Below are 17073 nucleotides of genomic sequence, written 5' to 3' on the forward strand. Positions count from 1 at the left end.
TTGGATAGGCTTAATTTTAAAAATAATTGAAATAATGTTCTATATCATTCATACTTGCAAAAAAAGACTAAAAATAATTTACGTGACCAATGCTTATTATTAGTAAATATCTTACAATTTAATATCTGATATATCACACGATACAAAAAAATGGCCGCAAAGTTAAAAGTTTATTTATTTACGTTACTAGTCCATCTTTGGATCACCGACTCTTTGTCATATGTGAAAAATGTGTACCAAATTTCAATTGAATTAGTCTATTAGGGGCAGACACACGAGTGATCTTAAAAGGGATTTTTTTCTTGAATGATTTGTATGTACTTACCCCAACGCACCTCACGTTCCACGCGGCGCAGCGTAATCAGTAAGTACCTAATAATTAGTGTCCGACCGAAACACAAATTTCTGTATATATAAATATTGTTGTCCTACTTGCTCCCCAACTTTTGGTCTTTGTCACATAGTTTAGTTTCATAATACGAAGTACTATTTCGTATGTTTCGGCCAGGCCGAAAGATTCGGCCGTTTTTTGGCCGAAACCAAAACTACGGCCGAAACATGATTTTATGGCCGAAACTGGCCGAAACCGAAACCGAAACCGAATCTTCGGTCGGACACTACGAATAATCACAATGGTCTTAAGTACCACAGACCCTACTGTCGCTTAAGTCCTTTATGACAATCTCTGCCTATTAGAACTTATAAAAAAAAAGAAACCGAGTAATTATATCCAACTACCGAACCTGCTTACAAATTTTCTCGAGATATTTGAGAAATGTGATATGCAAAGGAGAACATTCGAACAAACGAAAGTATTTTTGCCCAAGCTGAAACGGAGACCTTCGCCTACGCTCGGTCAGTGATGGTTTAGGTACAGTCAGCTGCAGGTCACCCCTGCATAGAAGATTGTATGCAGGGGTGGTACCTTTTCTCTGCAGCTGACTGTACACCTATAAAAAATTGTTGTACCTGCTGCAATTTTATACCGGTACCGTACTTTATATTTCAACAGGTATAGTACCTTCAAAACGAAGCGGTATTGATAAATAATAACGGTACCGTACCGCCTATAAATAATAATAATAATTCAGCCTATATACAGGGTGGTCCAAACCTTGACGTCCAAAAATTTTTTTTTAGATTCCTCACGTCGTGGGCTATCAGAATATACCCCATGTATGTTAGCCGATTTTTCGTAGTTATCGAGTTATGATTTTTTTTTACTTTTAACTTTTCATATGAAATTCCGGGGTTCCCATACAGAGTGGCTAAAAAATAACTGCATTTCCGTTGCCAGGGAGGTTTTGGGATTATACTGAGCAACTTTTACAATGGGGCCAACCCCGAAACCGCGAAAAAAAATTACCCTTCCATAGAAAATGGACTAGCCAGAATGTATAAAAAGCCAATTTTTTTTTCGCGATTTCGGGGTTGGTCCCATAATAAAAGTTGCTCAGTATAATCCCAACACCTCCCTGGCAACGGAATGCAGTTATTTTTCAGCCACTCTGTATGGGAACCCCGGAATTTCATAGGAATAAGAATAAGAATAAGAATTGTTTATTGCCACATACATGAACATAAAATAGAGTTAGAATTACTTACATAATAAAATAAAACAGTTGTTATCATATACAAAACAAAAGTGAGAAGATCTTTGTATTAGGCAAAGGGTTCCAGTCTCAGCGTGTGCCGGGCCTAGGTGCCCGGCGCTGGTTTTCAGACCGGTCCCAGACTAAGGACGGTCGGAGAATATTACCTACATAGGAAAAGTTAAAAGCTTAAAAAATCATAACTTGAAAACTACGAAAAATCGGCTAACATACATATGGGGTACATTATGATAGCCCACGATTTTTGGACGTCACGGTTTGGACCACCCTGTATAGACAATAATCTCAACGCTAGCCCAATGCGGATTGGGGACTTCACACACAGCTTTGAATTTCTTCGCAAATGTATGCACTACGAGTATGCAGGTTTCCTCACGATGTTTCCTCCTTCACCGAAAAGCTAGTGGTAAATATCAAATGATATTTCGTACATAAGTTCCGAAAAACTCATTGGTACGAGCCAGGATACCAATGAGTTTTTCCTTACCGCTTATACCGTAAAGAAATAATGCAGTCTCTGCTTTGCACGATTATTGTGTGGACATAATTCTTATAATCACCGAAACTTACATACCTCTACGCACAGAATGTCATTGAAATAAAACATTGTTTTTTATAGTAAATTAATATAACATTCGATTTATACACATAACAATAAGCAGGCCAGGCCGCAGCGATATTGGCCTGTAAGCTTCATCTCGGTCTCCAAATCCGCAAAACTCGCTGGTACTAAATGCTGGTCTTGCCGTTATTAATTATCTTGATTCTTGAAGATTATCAGAACAGCACGTTACGTAATCGCATACATAGACGGAACGAACGTCAACAAAGTAGGTGTAGACACTGCAAGTCTTTAGGTATTAAACGAATTACGCTTCGTATTAATAGATGAGTAATATTTAAATGAACATATAATATTCTCTAACATAAATACAAGATTACAATTAATTGACATCAAAAGTCATTGACGTACAGAAGTCATATACATTTTTATAATGACGCAAAATTGATACCAGCATAATGAAAATCAATCCCAATCAGTAAAACGAGTCTTTAAACTTTTTTCATTTTAAGCGTGTTTTGAAGGAACAAGTTACTTAAATTCGATTGTAATCGTATTGTTTTAGGATAATTTACTGCTGTTTTCGACCGTTACGACCCGTAAATAACAACAACTCACATTTAAAATTTTACTGGAGCTCGACGTGATTATATTTATTTACCCTATTTTATGAAATACAATTTATCTACTGGTATACATTTTCGTATGCGTATATGATGAAATGTCTTTATTAATGTCAAAAACGAGCTATGACGACGTACAGGTCTGCTTCGATGCAAGGCCAACGGCCATCTGACTCGAAGAAGAGTTTTGAGTGATGTCGTCAATGTATGGAAATTATACGAAAGTTTACATTTGGGATTGAATTTCTGTGTTGTATTTGTGAGTAAAAATATAAGTAGATAATAATCTGGTAGTTTAGTTATCTAGCCTTCAAAATCCCACAACAACTCAATTACTGTCAAAGACAAAACTGTAATGCGTCTTGCTCAAACGGAACTCCATATTTTGATTTTTGGACACTTTCAGTGTCGATTTGTAGAGAATTACAGGAAATAAAAAAAAATATGGCGTGAAGAGCCGGTACACGGCTTCTTCGTGAACAGATTTACGTATAATTTAATGCAGTTATTAATCATTCATTGAACAAATTGATTGCACAAAGTGAGGTCTAAATCGAAAACGTCATATACCGTCCCCTTAAAATAACACTGCGTGTGCTATAAAACTCGTTGCAGACTTACCTTACAAACTAACATATTTATATAAATTTCGTAAAACCTATATGTTAGTATATGTTCTCGCGGGCTTGGTTTCCGCAACTCCGCATCTTATTATTGCGCCTATTTTGTGTGATGCGGCGGCACTATTCTTGCCAACCCAGCTCTACCAGGAAGCCTAGCAGACCCTTGACGTTGCCGACGACTTCTGGGAGAGACCCTGGTGAGCCGAGGTGTTGCGCCCGGTACTCTGCCACCCCTGGGCATTCGAGAATGACGTGGGCGGCTGTCTCTTCTGCCTCCATGCATGCTCTGCAGAGGGGGCTATCTGTAACACGTAGGGTTAACAGGTGCTTGTTTAGTGAGGCGTGGCCAACAACATGGTTCGTACAACCTAAAACTAAACACTATTTTGTATCGTCTAGTCTTGATGTGTCGGATTCAGCAGTTTGAATGTTCTTTAATCCGGTTTCGATTCCAAGAAGTTATTAGAGAAAGGCCTCGAGATTGGTATTTATATGTTTTGGCAACCGTATTATGATCTTTAAAAGCGCTATGATTTTTTCAAAATCCCATCCAATGAAACCCACTGCACCTTAAGGTTAAACCTGCTAATTTCGTATGCCGAAATAACGCAGAAAATATTAAAATACTCAATAGCCAAATTTATTTTATTCTATGAATTTTTCATTATACTAGGATTACACTATTACCTACTACCAAGGTACTTACTGCGAAACTGAATACATGTACAAAATGAAAATCCATGAAACGAAAATATACAAAATGTTTATTTCATCTGAATTGAAGTAGGTAGTTAATATGATTCCGCCAAAATGAAAGTTAATTAAAGCTTCATGTTATCCATGAAATTAACTAACCGACTTCCAAGCTATTCATATATTATTTAAAAAAAAGGCAATGAGAGAACAAGGAAAGTTTAACAACCGTAAAATGAACACACAACTGAACATCAAAGTCAAAATTTTGATGGAACTCAGATTACCCGCAGAGAGAAAAGCCAAAGCGAATATAAAAAATAATGGGATCTGCGTACAATATAGGTCAGTCGACCCGACTGTCGGCAACCTCAACAATTTGGGTCTAATAAATGGGGTTGTTGTAGGAAAGCGAGTTTCCACGTTAAAATATGAATACAACAATACATTTGGTATTTAAACAATACCTACAATCCTGAGAATAAATATTAGATAAGTGGCGTTGGCAGTAGGTTTAGTATGGCAGTGGCGGCGTGTTGAAGCTGGGAAGTTCAAAATATTTAAAACCTATAGGATCGAAATTCCTGACGGAGGTGTTGAAAATGTGATGCGCAATTTTAAGGCGCGTTGCCTATTCATTATAAAAACACGTGTTAAATAAACGCAAGGTTAAATTAGCAAGTAGTTTCTCTATTTTATATGTGAAATTTAATTTAAGAATTAGTTTATAGTTGTTATAGAGTGTGGGAAAAATGAATGGGTCCTGGAGGGAAAGTGCCTTAAACCATTTTACTTAATAGAAACATTCTATTGATTTAAAATGAAACAAAACTGCATTTAACAAAAATAAAAACTCGCTTGTCTCTTAAAAATAGAAATTCGCTATTTGATTCCGCCAGTACAAAATATCAAAAAAATCGAAAATTTAGTATACTTACACAAAAATATTTTTAAACGCGAATTGTATTTTTTTTTGTATTGTGTATTTTTTTAAATAAAAGAATGTTTCGTTTAAGTAAAATGAGCTAACTTAAGGTTTTATGGTACTTTCCCTCCAGGGTCCATTCATTTTTTCCACCCTGTATTCCCTGTATACTTACAATTAATTTGGTTGCAGAATGTATGGCTAGACTAGGTAATTGCATACGAAGTTGTTCCAAAGTGAGTAGGCACCAACATACTTCGTGCATTTACTGTCTTGGGTACCTATGTTTGGCTCGATACTTCCGAACTGATTGATGTGCGTTATTTGAATTCCGTATTTGAGTTTCGAATTTCAGAACAGCAATGTATAACGGCGTTATTCATAAACGTCTACTAAGTTAATCAGCTGATGATCGTCATTTGTCCCTCTCTATGGCATAACGACAGAAACGACGATCATCAACTGATTAAGTTAGGTAGCAGCCGTTTATGAATAACACCAAAATTGTATAAAACATATTAGGAAACAGTTTTTCATTTGTTAGGACCAATTTATGTATTGATTTAGGGTTTAGTGCGACGTGCATGCAAGTCGGAATATCTGTCACTGGAAACTAAACGCAAATAGCAAATGTATGAATTAAACAGGTAATTGTCTTCTTATTTTTAAAATAATTGGTGATGTTATATCTAGATAGGGGTGGCCAGGTAGTATTAGGCTTGTGTGGAGTTGTCTTTGTTAACCCCTTACTTCATGTCATAAAAAAATATATGTTAAAAAGTAAAATATTATCATGTTAATTTATGTACGTCCACGGCGAAAAGTCGATTTCGAAGTGAAATTTGGGCAAACACAGTTATGCGAAAGACACAAATAGACAATATTGTTAAGCACACCATGTAAGCCAAGGTTTTACCCAAGATTACGAAATATAATAACAGTAAATAATATTTAGTTCAAAGCAGTCCGCAGCAAAAAGGTCACAAAGGTTACGCCCGCAATAATCGATGATAAGCCCCCGCAAAATGTCTCCAATATAACTATTATGATCGCGCAATGAAGCTTGTAGACAACTAACATGGTTTCGCGAAATATTAAGGAAACCTGGTATTGATCAAAGTGTGGGTAACCAAGCATAATTTGTCCTATCATGTGCTTTGAATCTGGGAACAACTTAAGATTGTTTAAGTACGTACATGTGATCTTATATTTTTGTGATCCATTTAATTTATTAATGCGAAAGCATCTCTGTTCGTCTGTCTCTTATTTTGTCACAACTAAACTGCTTAACTGATTTTGATACGAGAGAGATGGCGACACCTTCCATATTTACGTAGGTACTTAACTATCGATTTGTTTTTTGTATAATTTTGCCTCCCTCGCCCTAAGTAGTGGTTTTACAAAAATAAGGTCCGTATACATATATACAACACGGTATTTGGTAATATACCTACATACGAGTAGAAAGCTCAAGATCCGGGGACGGACTTAGGCTACTTTGTAAAAGGGCGATGGAGGTGAAATTATACAAAAAACCACTTGTAAGGCCTGAGTGGACGCTCGTGTTGGGTGTGCAGCGGGGCGAGGCGTGTGGCGTGCATGTTAAACAAATGCAAACGTATAGGAGCGGCCTTAGTGCACGCTGCTCAAATCACTTGTGAGCCCGACGCCACGCTGCACGGCCCGCCGAACGCTCCGCTCCGAGCGTCCACTCAGGCCACACATAACACGCGGGCGGAAGGGGCATTGGACACCGATTGTGTACGGTTCGGTGTGTGTTCGGTTAAGCATAGGAGTACGTCTATTATGTCTCGATAGTACCATAATTCACACAATAATTTCCATCCTAATTATTTTTCCATGCATGCAAATAATTTTATGATAGGTAATTAAGTACATTACAGATCCCTTACAGGGATAAGTTCGCCTTTGTACCTTTATTTTTGTAAATATTATGTAAACCTGTGTTGTGTACAATAAAGTGATTACTACTAGTCTACTACTACTACTACTACATTATACGAGCAACATTATGCATTATTGATATTTACCCCACTTGAAAAAAGATCAAACCACTTATTTATGTACATATCTATGTACATTTTCATTTTGTTGTAGTTCTTAATGCCAATATCCAGAGCAAGCAAAATTCGTTACCAATTAAGCATACAAATGTGTAGAAATTCGTCATTAAACTCATTAATAGCAAGGTATGCATCTACAGGCATAAGGCGACAACTTCCCATCGGCACGGCGTCAGGTGTGTAAGCAATCATTCTTCGCAGGGTATAACGTTGCGTGTACAACTTTACCAATTTCATCTTGCCATTCCTCAACTCGAAAATCGAGCACATCCTTAACGTCGTAAGGAATATATTCCGTTGACAATGTCTTGTATAACCCTCGACATTGTGGTAGGTAGATATTGGCAAATAAGCCTTAGTATCGCTGAGGATAAGCACTCGACCATTCAAGGACACTATATAAGATACCCTTTGTAGCCTTTCCGTGAGGAATTATTAGGTATATGATTTATCTGTGACCAATGACGTCTTTTGATGATTGGTGACTTAATTGCGAACCGAGTGCGAGTAGGTACATTATTATCTTTAATAGATAAAAGAAATGACTCTTATAAGAGTCACAAGGAAACATAATAAAAAGTGATGACTCAAAATTTTAAGTTTAATTAAATACAGATAACCACGAACATAATACTCAAATAAATTATACTACTCTTTCATACTCAAGCTATTTCTAACAGGCTACGGGTACGAATATATTTGTGATATAGGAACACATATTGACTTGACTTGATTTTGAACCGCATTTTCGCACACACTCAAAATACATATCCCGTTTATGAACAATCTATAAAGAATCCATTTTCGATAACAATTCACGTGCCATTTGTTTCCCCATTGAATTAATATAAGTCAGCCGCCGTGAATAATACAAGCAACAATGGCTTCTTGGCAACGTATTGTAAAAGCGGGGTTTTTACGATTCTATTTTACTTTGAGCGAAATGATGTGATGTAACCGTTCAATTGCGTTTGTAGCTTTGGGATTTCAGAAATAAAACTCTAGGCTTTTGTCCTTAAGAGCAAAGAGGACGACCGGTTCTCCATACAAACGTACATACCTAGTCTCCATTTCTCACTCTGGATATTGACATAGAAAAATTATTATAAAATTAGATGTATATTACTTAATACTTACCAAATGCTGGGTAACGTTTTTTGTATTTATTTCATTGACGCGTTCAGTATCTCAATCTTGAATAAAGCGAAACAGAAAAAGACATGTTTACGAACACGACGACTCCACCGCATTAAATTTAGAACTATATATTTAAGATAATCTTCAAGTCAGCAAACAACAGGAAAATTATATTCTACATTGCCTCGTTTGATATACGTAATGCAACCGCGCTTTCTAATATGGGCTACGTAGTTATTACGAGTGGGGTTATTACGAGTAGGTACGTACCTACTCGTAATAACGCGAGGGAGACTATATACCACTGTAAATGGAGGTGTTAATTAAGGAAAACAATAAATGCTCATACAGCTCTCACGTGGAGAAAGTAATTAAGAATGTTAAAATTACGATGCACCCATAGATACAGGTTTGTTAATATAGTTAACTTTTCTGAATATATTCTTGGAAGAATAAGTTATGCATCTGAGTGTATTGATGATCAAGAAAAAAATCGAAAATTGCCAGTTACCGTAAAATGGGGTGAGTAGGTTTCGCGGGGAGAGGTGGGTTATGAATGGGGAGAGAAGGTTTGAAAGGGGGGTGAGAAGGGATTTTAAAGCTACTGCTACAAAAATAATGTATTCCAATTTAAAATGGAGCTATAGTAATACGCATAAAAAAAAATCGATCCAACAATCTTCCAAAATCACCTTTGTATGAAAACCCGTCTCACCCCAAATACGAGGCACTACGGGGTGAGGTGGGTTTTCCTCTTTATCGTCAAAGTTATGAAATGGAACTACCCAAAATAAAATAAAAACTAAAATACAAACTTCCGGAACACTTATTATATACACCATTCAGTTTTCATATGTAAAAATAAAATGTTATCGAGGTTTGAATGTCAGTTTTGCACCGACTCACCCCATTTTACGGTACTGTGCTTTTATTGTCTGCAAGGAAGAAAAACTTAAATCAAGCTTCTCGATTCAAGAAAAATGTAGTATACCGAACTGTTAGAATTAAAGTGCTTTCCCTCTCAATGATTCGTTAATAACTATATAGAACACGAACGGCAACTGCCGCTCGAAATGATTTTGTTATAAATGTTAAACAGCCTTATTAAAGCTAACGCCTTAACCACACATCAGAAGCAGTACGCGACACACTCGAGGGTCCATAAAACGGACCCATTTGCAGTAAGAACTTGTCCTGCACTTTGTTATTTAGCAGCCTGCAGCGGTCTAAGTGCGGCAAATGGATGTTAATGGTGGCAACGGCGGTCCGCTCGGATGAATAAAATGTATTAGATTCAGTTAACGCTGGAAAGTGAAACTATTCTAGACGTTAGTAAGACTTGGTAAGACTTTAAAGTTATAGCAGAGTCTAGTAACTAAAGAAGAATGCCAGCCCCCATTCACAGCCGCGAGAATCGTCAATGTTGTAGGTTGTAGAGGCAACATTAAATATTGTTTAATTTTACATTTTTAGTAATTTGCGTGTGAAAACTGCCACCCTACTGCTGTAGCAGGAGCCTGTCAAACTGGATAGCCATGTAAAGTATGGTAACTAAAGTATGGTATCCCTAGGAAACGAACAAAAATCAGCAATGTACATCGAACAACGATGAAATGTAAACAAAACAGTTCCACAGATCACTACATAGTATAAAACAAAGTCTCTTCCCGCTGTCTGTCACTATGTATGCTTAGATCTTTAAAACTACGCAACGGATTTTGATGCGGTTTTTTTTATAGATAGAGTAATTTAAGAGGAAGATTTATGTATATTTGTTAACCCGTGCGAAGCCGGGGCGAGTCGCTAGTTTAATTAAACGAAACCTTCTATTATTTAAAAAAAAATACAATTCGCGTGTTTCAAAATGTTTTTGTGTACTAATTTTTTTTTTAATATTTTGTACTGGTGGAATCAAATAGCGATGAAAACATCTGTTTCAATGTTATTGCATAAATAAATCTGAATCACATAAAACTTTCAGAACTGCCACTGTAATTCGCATTTAAATTTAATTAAATAAATAATAGTGATCAAAACTTCCGTTTTCGTCAAATAATATACATGACGTATGTATTCTGTAGTTTTGTTCTCTAGAAGAAAGAATTGTAGGTATGTAATGTATGTATCTGTCGGCGAAAGCCAAAGTTACGAAACAAAAGTTATAAGTTGAACCAGAACTGCGGGATGCTATCCGGGTGGTCTGTCATTTATAATGGCACAGAAACGTGACATCCTGCAAATGTTAAAAACACCCCTCTTACAAAAGCAAGCTGTTCATAAGTTGTAGGTATAATGTTTGCCAAATGTTTTCTTACTGCCAAGATGACAACTTGATAACAAGCAAAGCTATAAATAAAATGGAAGTTCGGTTATTATGTTGCAAATAACTCGGAAACATACACGGCAGCTTTATAAATAGAAAGTAAGTAAATACCTCGTAAATACATTTTATTGCACCACAAATAAAAATACAATAACAGATTTACAGCGTAAATGAAGGTAGCAACAGGCGATCTTATCGCTGTAAGCGATCTGTTCCAGACAACCTTGGGGTAGCAGGATAGAAAGTTTCATTTTCAACGGCATCAATTTGGACCTTGTCATTTTATTTAGGGCCCTTTTCAAAGCTAAGTTAAGAAGTTTAGCGTATACTATAATATATCTACATAACTTGGTAGTATGTTAATGCATATAAATATTAAAGTAGATAATTAGATGTTTAAAATATATCGTTTTATAGGACAAGGTCACAAATCCGACTCTGGACTACTAGTTGCAACCGGAAAAAAACAATTTAAAGGAGAAGTAAGTATCTTTACATAGGAAGATGTTAGCAGGTACTATCGATTAACCGAAACTCCACGTCCTTATACCGAACATAATATTTTGCAAAGCCCCATCCGAATATGCGTCGCCGTCAACTTATAACAAAGTTTATAAGACAGTTTGATAACTTTTGTAACCTCGTTTAAAGTTAGCAGTTTGTGTTTGTGTGCTCCGGAGGTCATTAGATGTTTATTCACAAAGCGTTGCTTGGGGGCAAGCCGCGCAGCGCGAGATGCATTGATGTGCGGGCTCCGATGCTGTGCCGCAACCTTATCTTCGTTTGTTTCTAGTTGGCTCTATTTGGTGTAAAAATACGGTAATTTAAACGATTCTTATGCAAAGTCTCTTACAAGAAATAACGATATTCAATAATGAACTATGCCATTTACTTCCCATACGTACTTGTTTAGCCATACTCCGTAGTTAACTGAATTTAATAAAAACATCATTTACAATATTTATGCAAAGCTGCATGTTTTATTATTGAACGTGTGACATTATGCTCTTAGTCGCACGCAGACTGCTGAAGAATTATGTCAAGTCTTCCCGCGTGAGTTATAACCACCCGAACTTGGTTTTGGTAAATATGTATATTAGTCCCGTTTTACGTTAAATAATGAGTAACTTTCGTGTTAGTTTAAATCAGTAGTTATAGAGACTTGTTTGTTGTAATATTTACAGCTAATAAAATATTGTTATGCGGTATAAATAATTGTATGCTGATATTTGTTACGTTGTTGCTAATCTGAGGCCCGAACGGTTAAATATAACCATCATGGAGGGCAGAATTGAGAAAAAAAGAGGAAGACAAGATCCAAAATATCATACATGACACAGATAAAAGAATGGTGCAGTAGACATTCATACCAGAAAGTGAACACGAAAGCCCAAAATTGGCGGAAATGGATATTATCCATGCGATAACGACAAGGGGCCTGGGCTCTTAATAATGATAATGATGATCTTTGTTACTAAACGATTGTCATAATCCCAACCTTTTTATTTAGTACTTGCCATTATATAAGTTCCATGCGGAGATTGAAGAAAAATGCCATTTGTCTCGCACGGCGGCTACAATGTTTTTGACTAATGCAATTTGTATGTCATGAAACTTTTTCTCGCTTCTTCCTTTCGTGTTGGCAAACTTAAGACAATATGAATATAAGAATGTAAATTGTGTAGTTTTTAAACTATGCACGATCTCTAAAAACTATTAAAATTAATAAATCTATTACGTTTTTTTTTTGCTCAAGTGTTTGTGTGTGTGTTTGTGTGTTTAGTGTGTTTGTGTTTTGTGTCAAGTGTGTTTGTGTTGAGCTTACCGTGGGGCTTAGTCAATTTGTGTAAAAAATGTCCATTCATATTTATTTATTTATTGTTTATTACTCAGGTTGGGTTAATTGTGATGGACTGTGGTCTGTGATAATGTCATTTTAATTTGTTTTGTTTTTCCGTTATGGTAATATTTTTTATATAGATGTAGAACAAATAATAAACTTAACTTGAATTGCATTCAACATTACAATTTTAAATTTGCAGTTCGTAAAACATGCTTATGCCATTTTACCATCCATTCCATTTTCAGAACTCCCAAGTTGTTGAAAGTTGAAGCCATATATTACGCCTCAGTGCATATAGCTGAAACTTTTCTCTCTAGAGTGCACAAATTAAGTAGGAAACGTTATTCAAACACTAGCCGAGAGAATGCGATTTCCCAAGACTTGTCCGATAAAGGAGTGATTAATGTTACGAAAGAATAATGACTTGTCACGGATAATGAGTTTCGTACAATTAATTCACTAAAAATATCCAGGCTGGCGTCGGGTTGCTTTGATTATTCCAATTGTGCTAAATTTGCTTACAAGGTGGTAATATGATATAGAAACAGAAATATAAATTCTTCAGATTTTAAATTCCTTTTTTTTACACAAATTTGGGAACATATTTTTATCAAATATTTAATTTGTGTTTTAAGTAGCTACACTACTATATGTCAATTATAAACTAAAATATATGTCATATATTAAATAAAAAGACATCTATTTCATTTTGTAATTTTTAGAGTGCAATATAAAAATATATATATTTTATTATGTTACCGCAAACAATACAGCAAATAATAATTTAGGTAGGTATTTGCCTAGTGAGGTAAATTAAAATTTTAGCTAAATAGTAGAGCTCAGGTGTTAGAGCAGCGACTAGTCGTCTCCCGAAGTAACGTACATATAAGTCATGCAAGTTTACAATACATACATACATCTACTTCAGGCAACATAGGTACTATAAGAACTTTATTATCATGACGCCTTCCCTTTGGCTTTGTCGTTATTGGGTTAAATAAGTTTTTGGCAAAAATTTAATTTTTGGTAAGTACAAGCTTTTATCGCTGACTGTACTTTTCTTACGACAGACAACTAATACTCATCGAGACAATTCTAAAAGCCCCTAACACAATTAGGTTGCGTTGTTTCATCACAGAGTTCCTATGGCCACCTCCTGGCTCCATCATCAGATCAGTTCGAACAGTATCATATTATTGTATTGTCATCAGAACTACATACAGCTGCCAATTTTCATGACGCTACGATCCTTGGAAGATGGTTAAATTAGTTACCTTAGATTCCATTACATAGTTACATACAGGTCGACCTAATAAAAGGTTGTTAAAAAATGTATCATGCGTGATTATGACACTAGACATCGACCATAAATCAGACCATAATAAATGTCCAAGTATAATTCAAATAGCATTTAAATTAAGGTAGGTAATGTAGCGTGCATAATGTTTAGTTTCTCTTTTCAATTCGAGCACCACAACGACCCGGAGGCGTAACCAAGCAAAATACAGTAACCAATAAAACAAAACTTTTTCACGATCCGGGTATAGTTTATGTTATGCGAAGGAAGATGTACAGTGCTTCGCTTGAATTTGTATCCTAATATTTAGATCAGGCAAGATAACCATTTATTTTTATTCGGGGCCCCATATCAGCATACGAATGTCTAACAAAAAGCACGAAGCGTGGCCTCAGGGGCGGGTAAGTAAACAATAAATTTACTTTTATTGAAAACAAAAGGAGATTCTCCCCGAATTAGACACAAATGCTTAGTTTGTCTTTTTGGTCGTGCAAAAGTTTAAGAAATAAATAGGTGATACTGTAACATTTTTTCCCTAATCAGATGGCCCAACAATCTTCGGAAAGCGCGCGAATTTCCGGGCCATACTTTACGTAAAAATATCTCACTTTTTCATATATTATTTTTTTACATACAAGTCCACTGTCCAGTATTCATTTTTATGGCCTATTATTACAAGATAAAAGCAGTTAAAAGCATCGTATCCGATCGTTTCGTGCCTTAACAGCGAGCCTCACACATCACAAGCAACGTGTGGCACGGCACGGCACGAGGGTTATTTACAAAACGTGACGGAGGTCAAAGCATTAACGTTCTCATTAACGAGTATAACCCCTCAAATGTGCTCGTAATCGCAGGCAAAACGACCAGCAAGCCAAAATCCACGTTTGTTATTATGTGTAACATCGTGTAACTGCGTTACCATAAAAGATAAACATTAATTGGTCTACCAGTTTCAATCTCATTACGCCTAGATTTTTTTTTAAACGCACATAATATATGACGCCTATAAGATATAATGCGTTATTGCAATTAAGGCCCTGTGGGTTTCGGTGCAGCTCTCACTCTATTAGCATTTTTTTTATAACAAACTTATTTTATGTGTTGCGGAAAACAGGCCTTATTCTCTAATTAACATGATTTTTTCCAGATGATCAAATTTTGGTTTGCCGATTGTTAGTAAGTTGCCTCATATTCATATTCAGGTTAAAGGAAGAAGGAGTTTCGTGTTCTAAGAGTATGAGCTTTAACAAAATATAAAATGTTAACTCAGGAATATGTTATGTACCTAGGTTGATAAACTTATTCAATACAGTATTTTCATAAAATTCGGCGCGTGTTTACACTGTAATGGGTCAGTTTCAAAAATCATAATCTCTTCTCTGAGGATAATTTACTATGTAGGCATATACTTAACTATACATGTATAATTAAACTTTTTATATAATATATTTTATCCGTATCTGATTGCATACAATCTGATTGCTGACAGAACACCGAGCCTTATTTTACTTTAGACTAATTATACCCGGAAACAACTGGCATGACACATATACCTACTACCTATTTTTATACATATAAGGTATGCCATTGTTACAATTCAATTGTATATTTATAATTTAAACTTCAGCTATCGCGAGGTGGAGTACCTATTTATCAATCGAATAATGTTGGTTCCTACTTTCAATCCTTTTTATCTCTTGCGATACTTTGAAATATGAATAACACAAAAATGTATCCACAAGAAAAACATCGTAAGTATAACAGAGTATGGGCATGATTGCTATCTTTTAGAAATTTTAAAAGGGACATGAATAGTGTGACTAATATTAGTAATCATGACTTAAATGTGATAACATTTTACAGATAATAGATTAATATTTAACACCTTTACACTGTTTACAACCACCATTTACAGTTAATTTTCTTGTGGAAAATATAAAATAATAATTATATTTACCGTGCAAAATGTTTACGCTACTTAACGTATTAGCGTTGGCAATTGCCTGTAAGTGACCTAAGTTTAAAGGAGTGTAACAATAATTGATTTAAAGGTTTAGAATTAAGTTAATCGTATTGTAACTTTTGTTTGTAGGCAGTGCAGTGTCCGTTGATGTGAATGATACAACGAATAGAATTGCTAACGGGGCAGTTGCAGCGAATCTTCAATTTCCGTACGCGGTAATAAACATTATACTTAGTATTTTTAAAAATGTTACCATTAAATTACCTCACGTTACCATTAATACCGTTTGTTGTTTAAAACTAACTAATCAATTTAAGTCCCGTACGATTTTTTATATACAGGGTGGCCCATTTAGATCGGTCAGTATGGGAAAGTCTGAAACTATAAGACATACGAAGATTTGTTCTTAGGAACCATGTCATCGATTTTAATAACAAGAAGAACTGCATTCATACATTAAAAAAAAACCTGTACTCAAAATAATAAAAAGGCGGTGGTCATTTCGAACACTTACTAAAATAAATTAAAGAATATGAAAACAATGCATTTTATTCATTTTAAACATTATGTTTCATAGTAAAATTTACTGCTTAAGACCTACACAATCGATATCTAAATAGAAATAGTTTTAGTTTTATTTTTCAAAATGTCCGGGTTCGGTTCCCGAGCTGAGTACAGGTTTTTTTTTATGTATGAATGCAGTTTTTCTTGTTATTAAAATCGATGACATGGAACAGATCTTCGTATGTCTTATAGTTTCAGACTTTCCCATACTGACCGATCTAAATGGGCCACCCTGTATATTTGTATGCCTTATTCTGGGTGTTTATTCAGGTCTCCATACAACGCTTTACCAATAATTCACTAGTAGCGACCAGAGGGCACAGGTGCGGAGGAGCACTCATCACCTTCCAGCACGTATTAACCGCGGCTTCGTGTATGTTTGAGTGGAACACTGATGGGTACGTTCAATCACCAATAATCCTATACGCGCAAAATGACGACATATTATTTCAGCGCTAGCGGACTAAATTGTAAACCAAAGGATGAAAGCCACATTTGGCCAAAAGTTCGAGGCACTTTTCATTCTGGATACGAGAAAAGTGAAATACATGTAAACACACAACACGACTAAAGTAGTTCTTGAGATTTAACTGAACATTGGGGTTAGCCAGTATACTTCGTGGAGGTTTCTCTTGTCAATCCTAACAATTGGTCTTTGCAATCGCAAATATGACCTGAAACACGTGTAGAAGCAAAGGCAAAGCAAGGTTACAAAAAATACACTCGCTCACTATTAAGCTCTATTATCAAGTGGTTAAAGTGCATGTTCAGATATTTTTCAGTACTAGTAGCTATTGTACGTGTAAATATGTATGTAGGT

The 17073-nt window shown here is 35.6% G+C and overlaps 1 protein-coding gene and 1 long non-coding RNA gene across 2 annotated transcripts in view; one reads left to right on the forward strand and one right to left on the reverse strand.

Annotated features, from left to right (window-relative positions):
* LOC134649687 (uncharacterized) overlaps positions 1 to 17073 on the reverse strand; it is an 88684-nt gene that overhangs the window by 18420 nt on the left and 53191 nt on the right. The gene's annotated exons all lie outside the window — the stretch shown is intronic.
* Positions 15664 to 17073, forward strand: part of LOC134649613 (serine protease 1-like) — a 43181-nt gene continuing 41771 nt past the window's right edge. Inside the window, exons 1-3 of the mRNA XM_063504442.1 lie at positions 15664 to 15731; positions 15819 to 15904; positions 16524 to 16651. Of these exons, the coding sequence (XP_063360512.1) occupies positions 15692 to 15731; positions 15819 to 15904; positions 16524 to 16651 (254 nt within the window). The 5' untranslated portion in view covers positions 15664 to 15691. The remainder of the gene's footprint in view (positions 15732 to 15818; positions 15905 to 16523; positions 16652 to 17073) is intronic.

Source organism: Cydia amplana, chromosome 7 (assembly GCF_948474715.1).
Source record: "Cydia amplana chromosome 7, ilCydAmpl1.1, whole genome shotgun sequence".
NCBI classification, from domain to species: Eukaryota; Metazoa; Arthropoda; class Insecta; order Lepidoptera; family Tortricidae; genus Cydia; species Cydia amplana.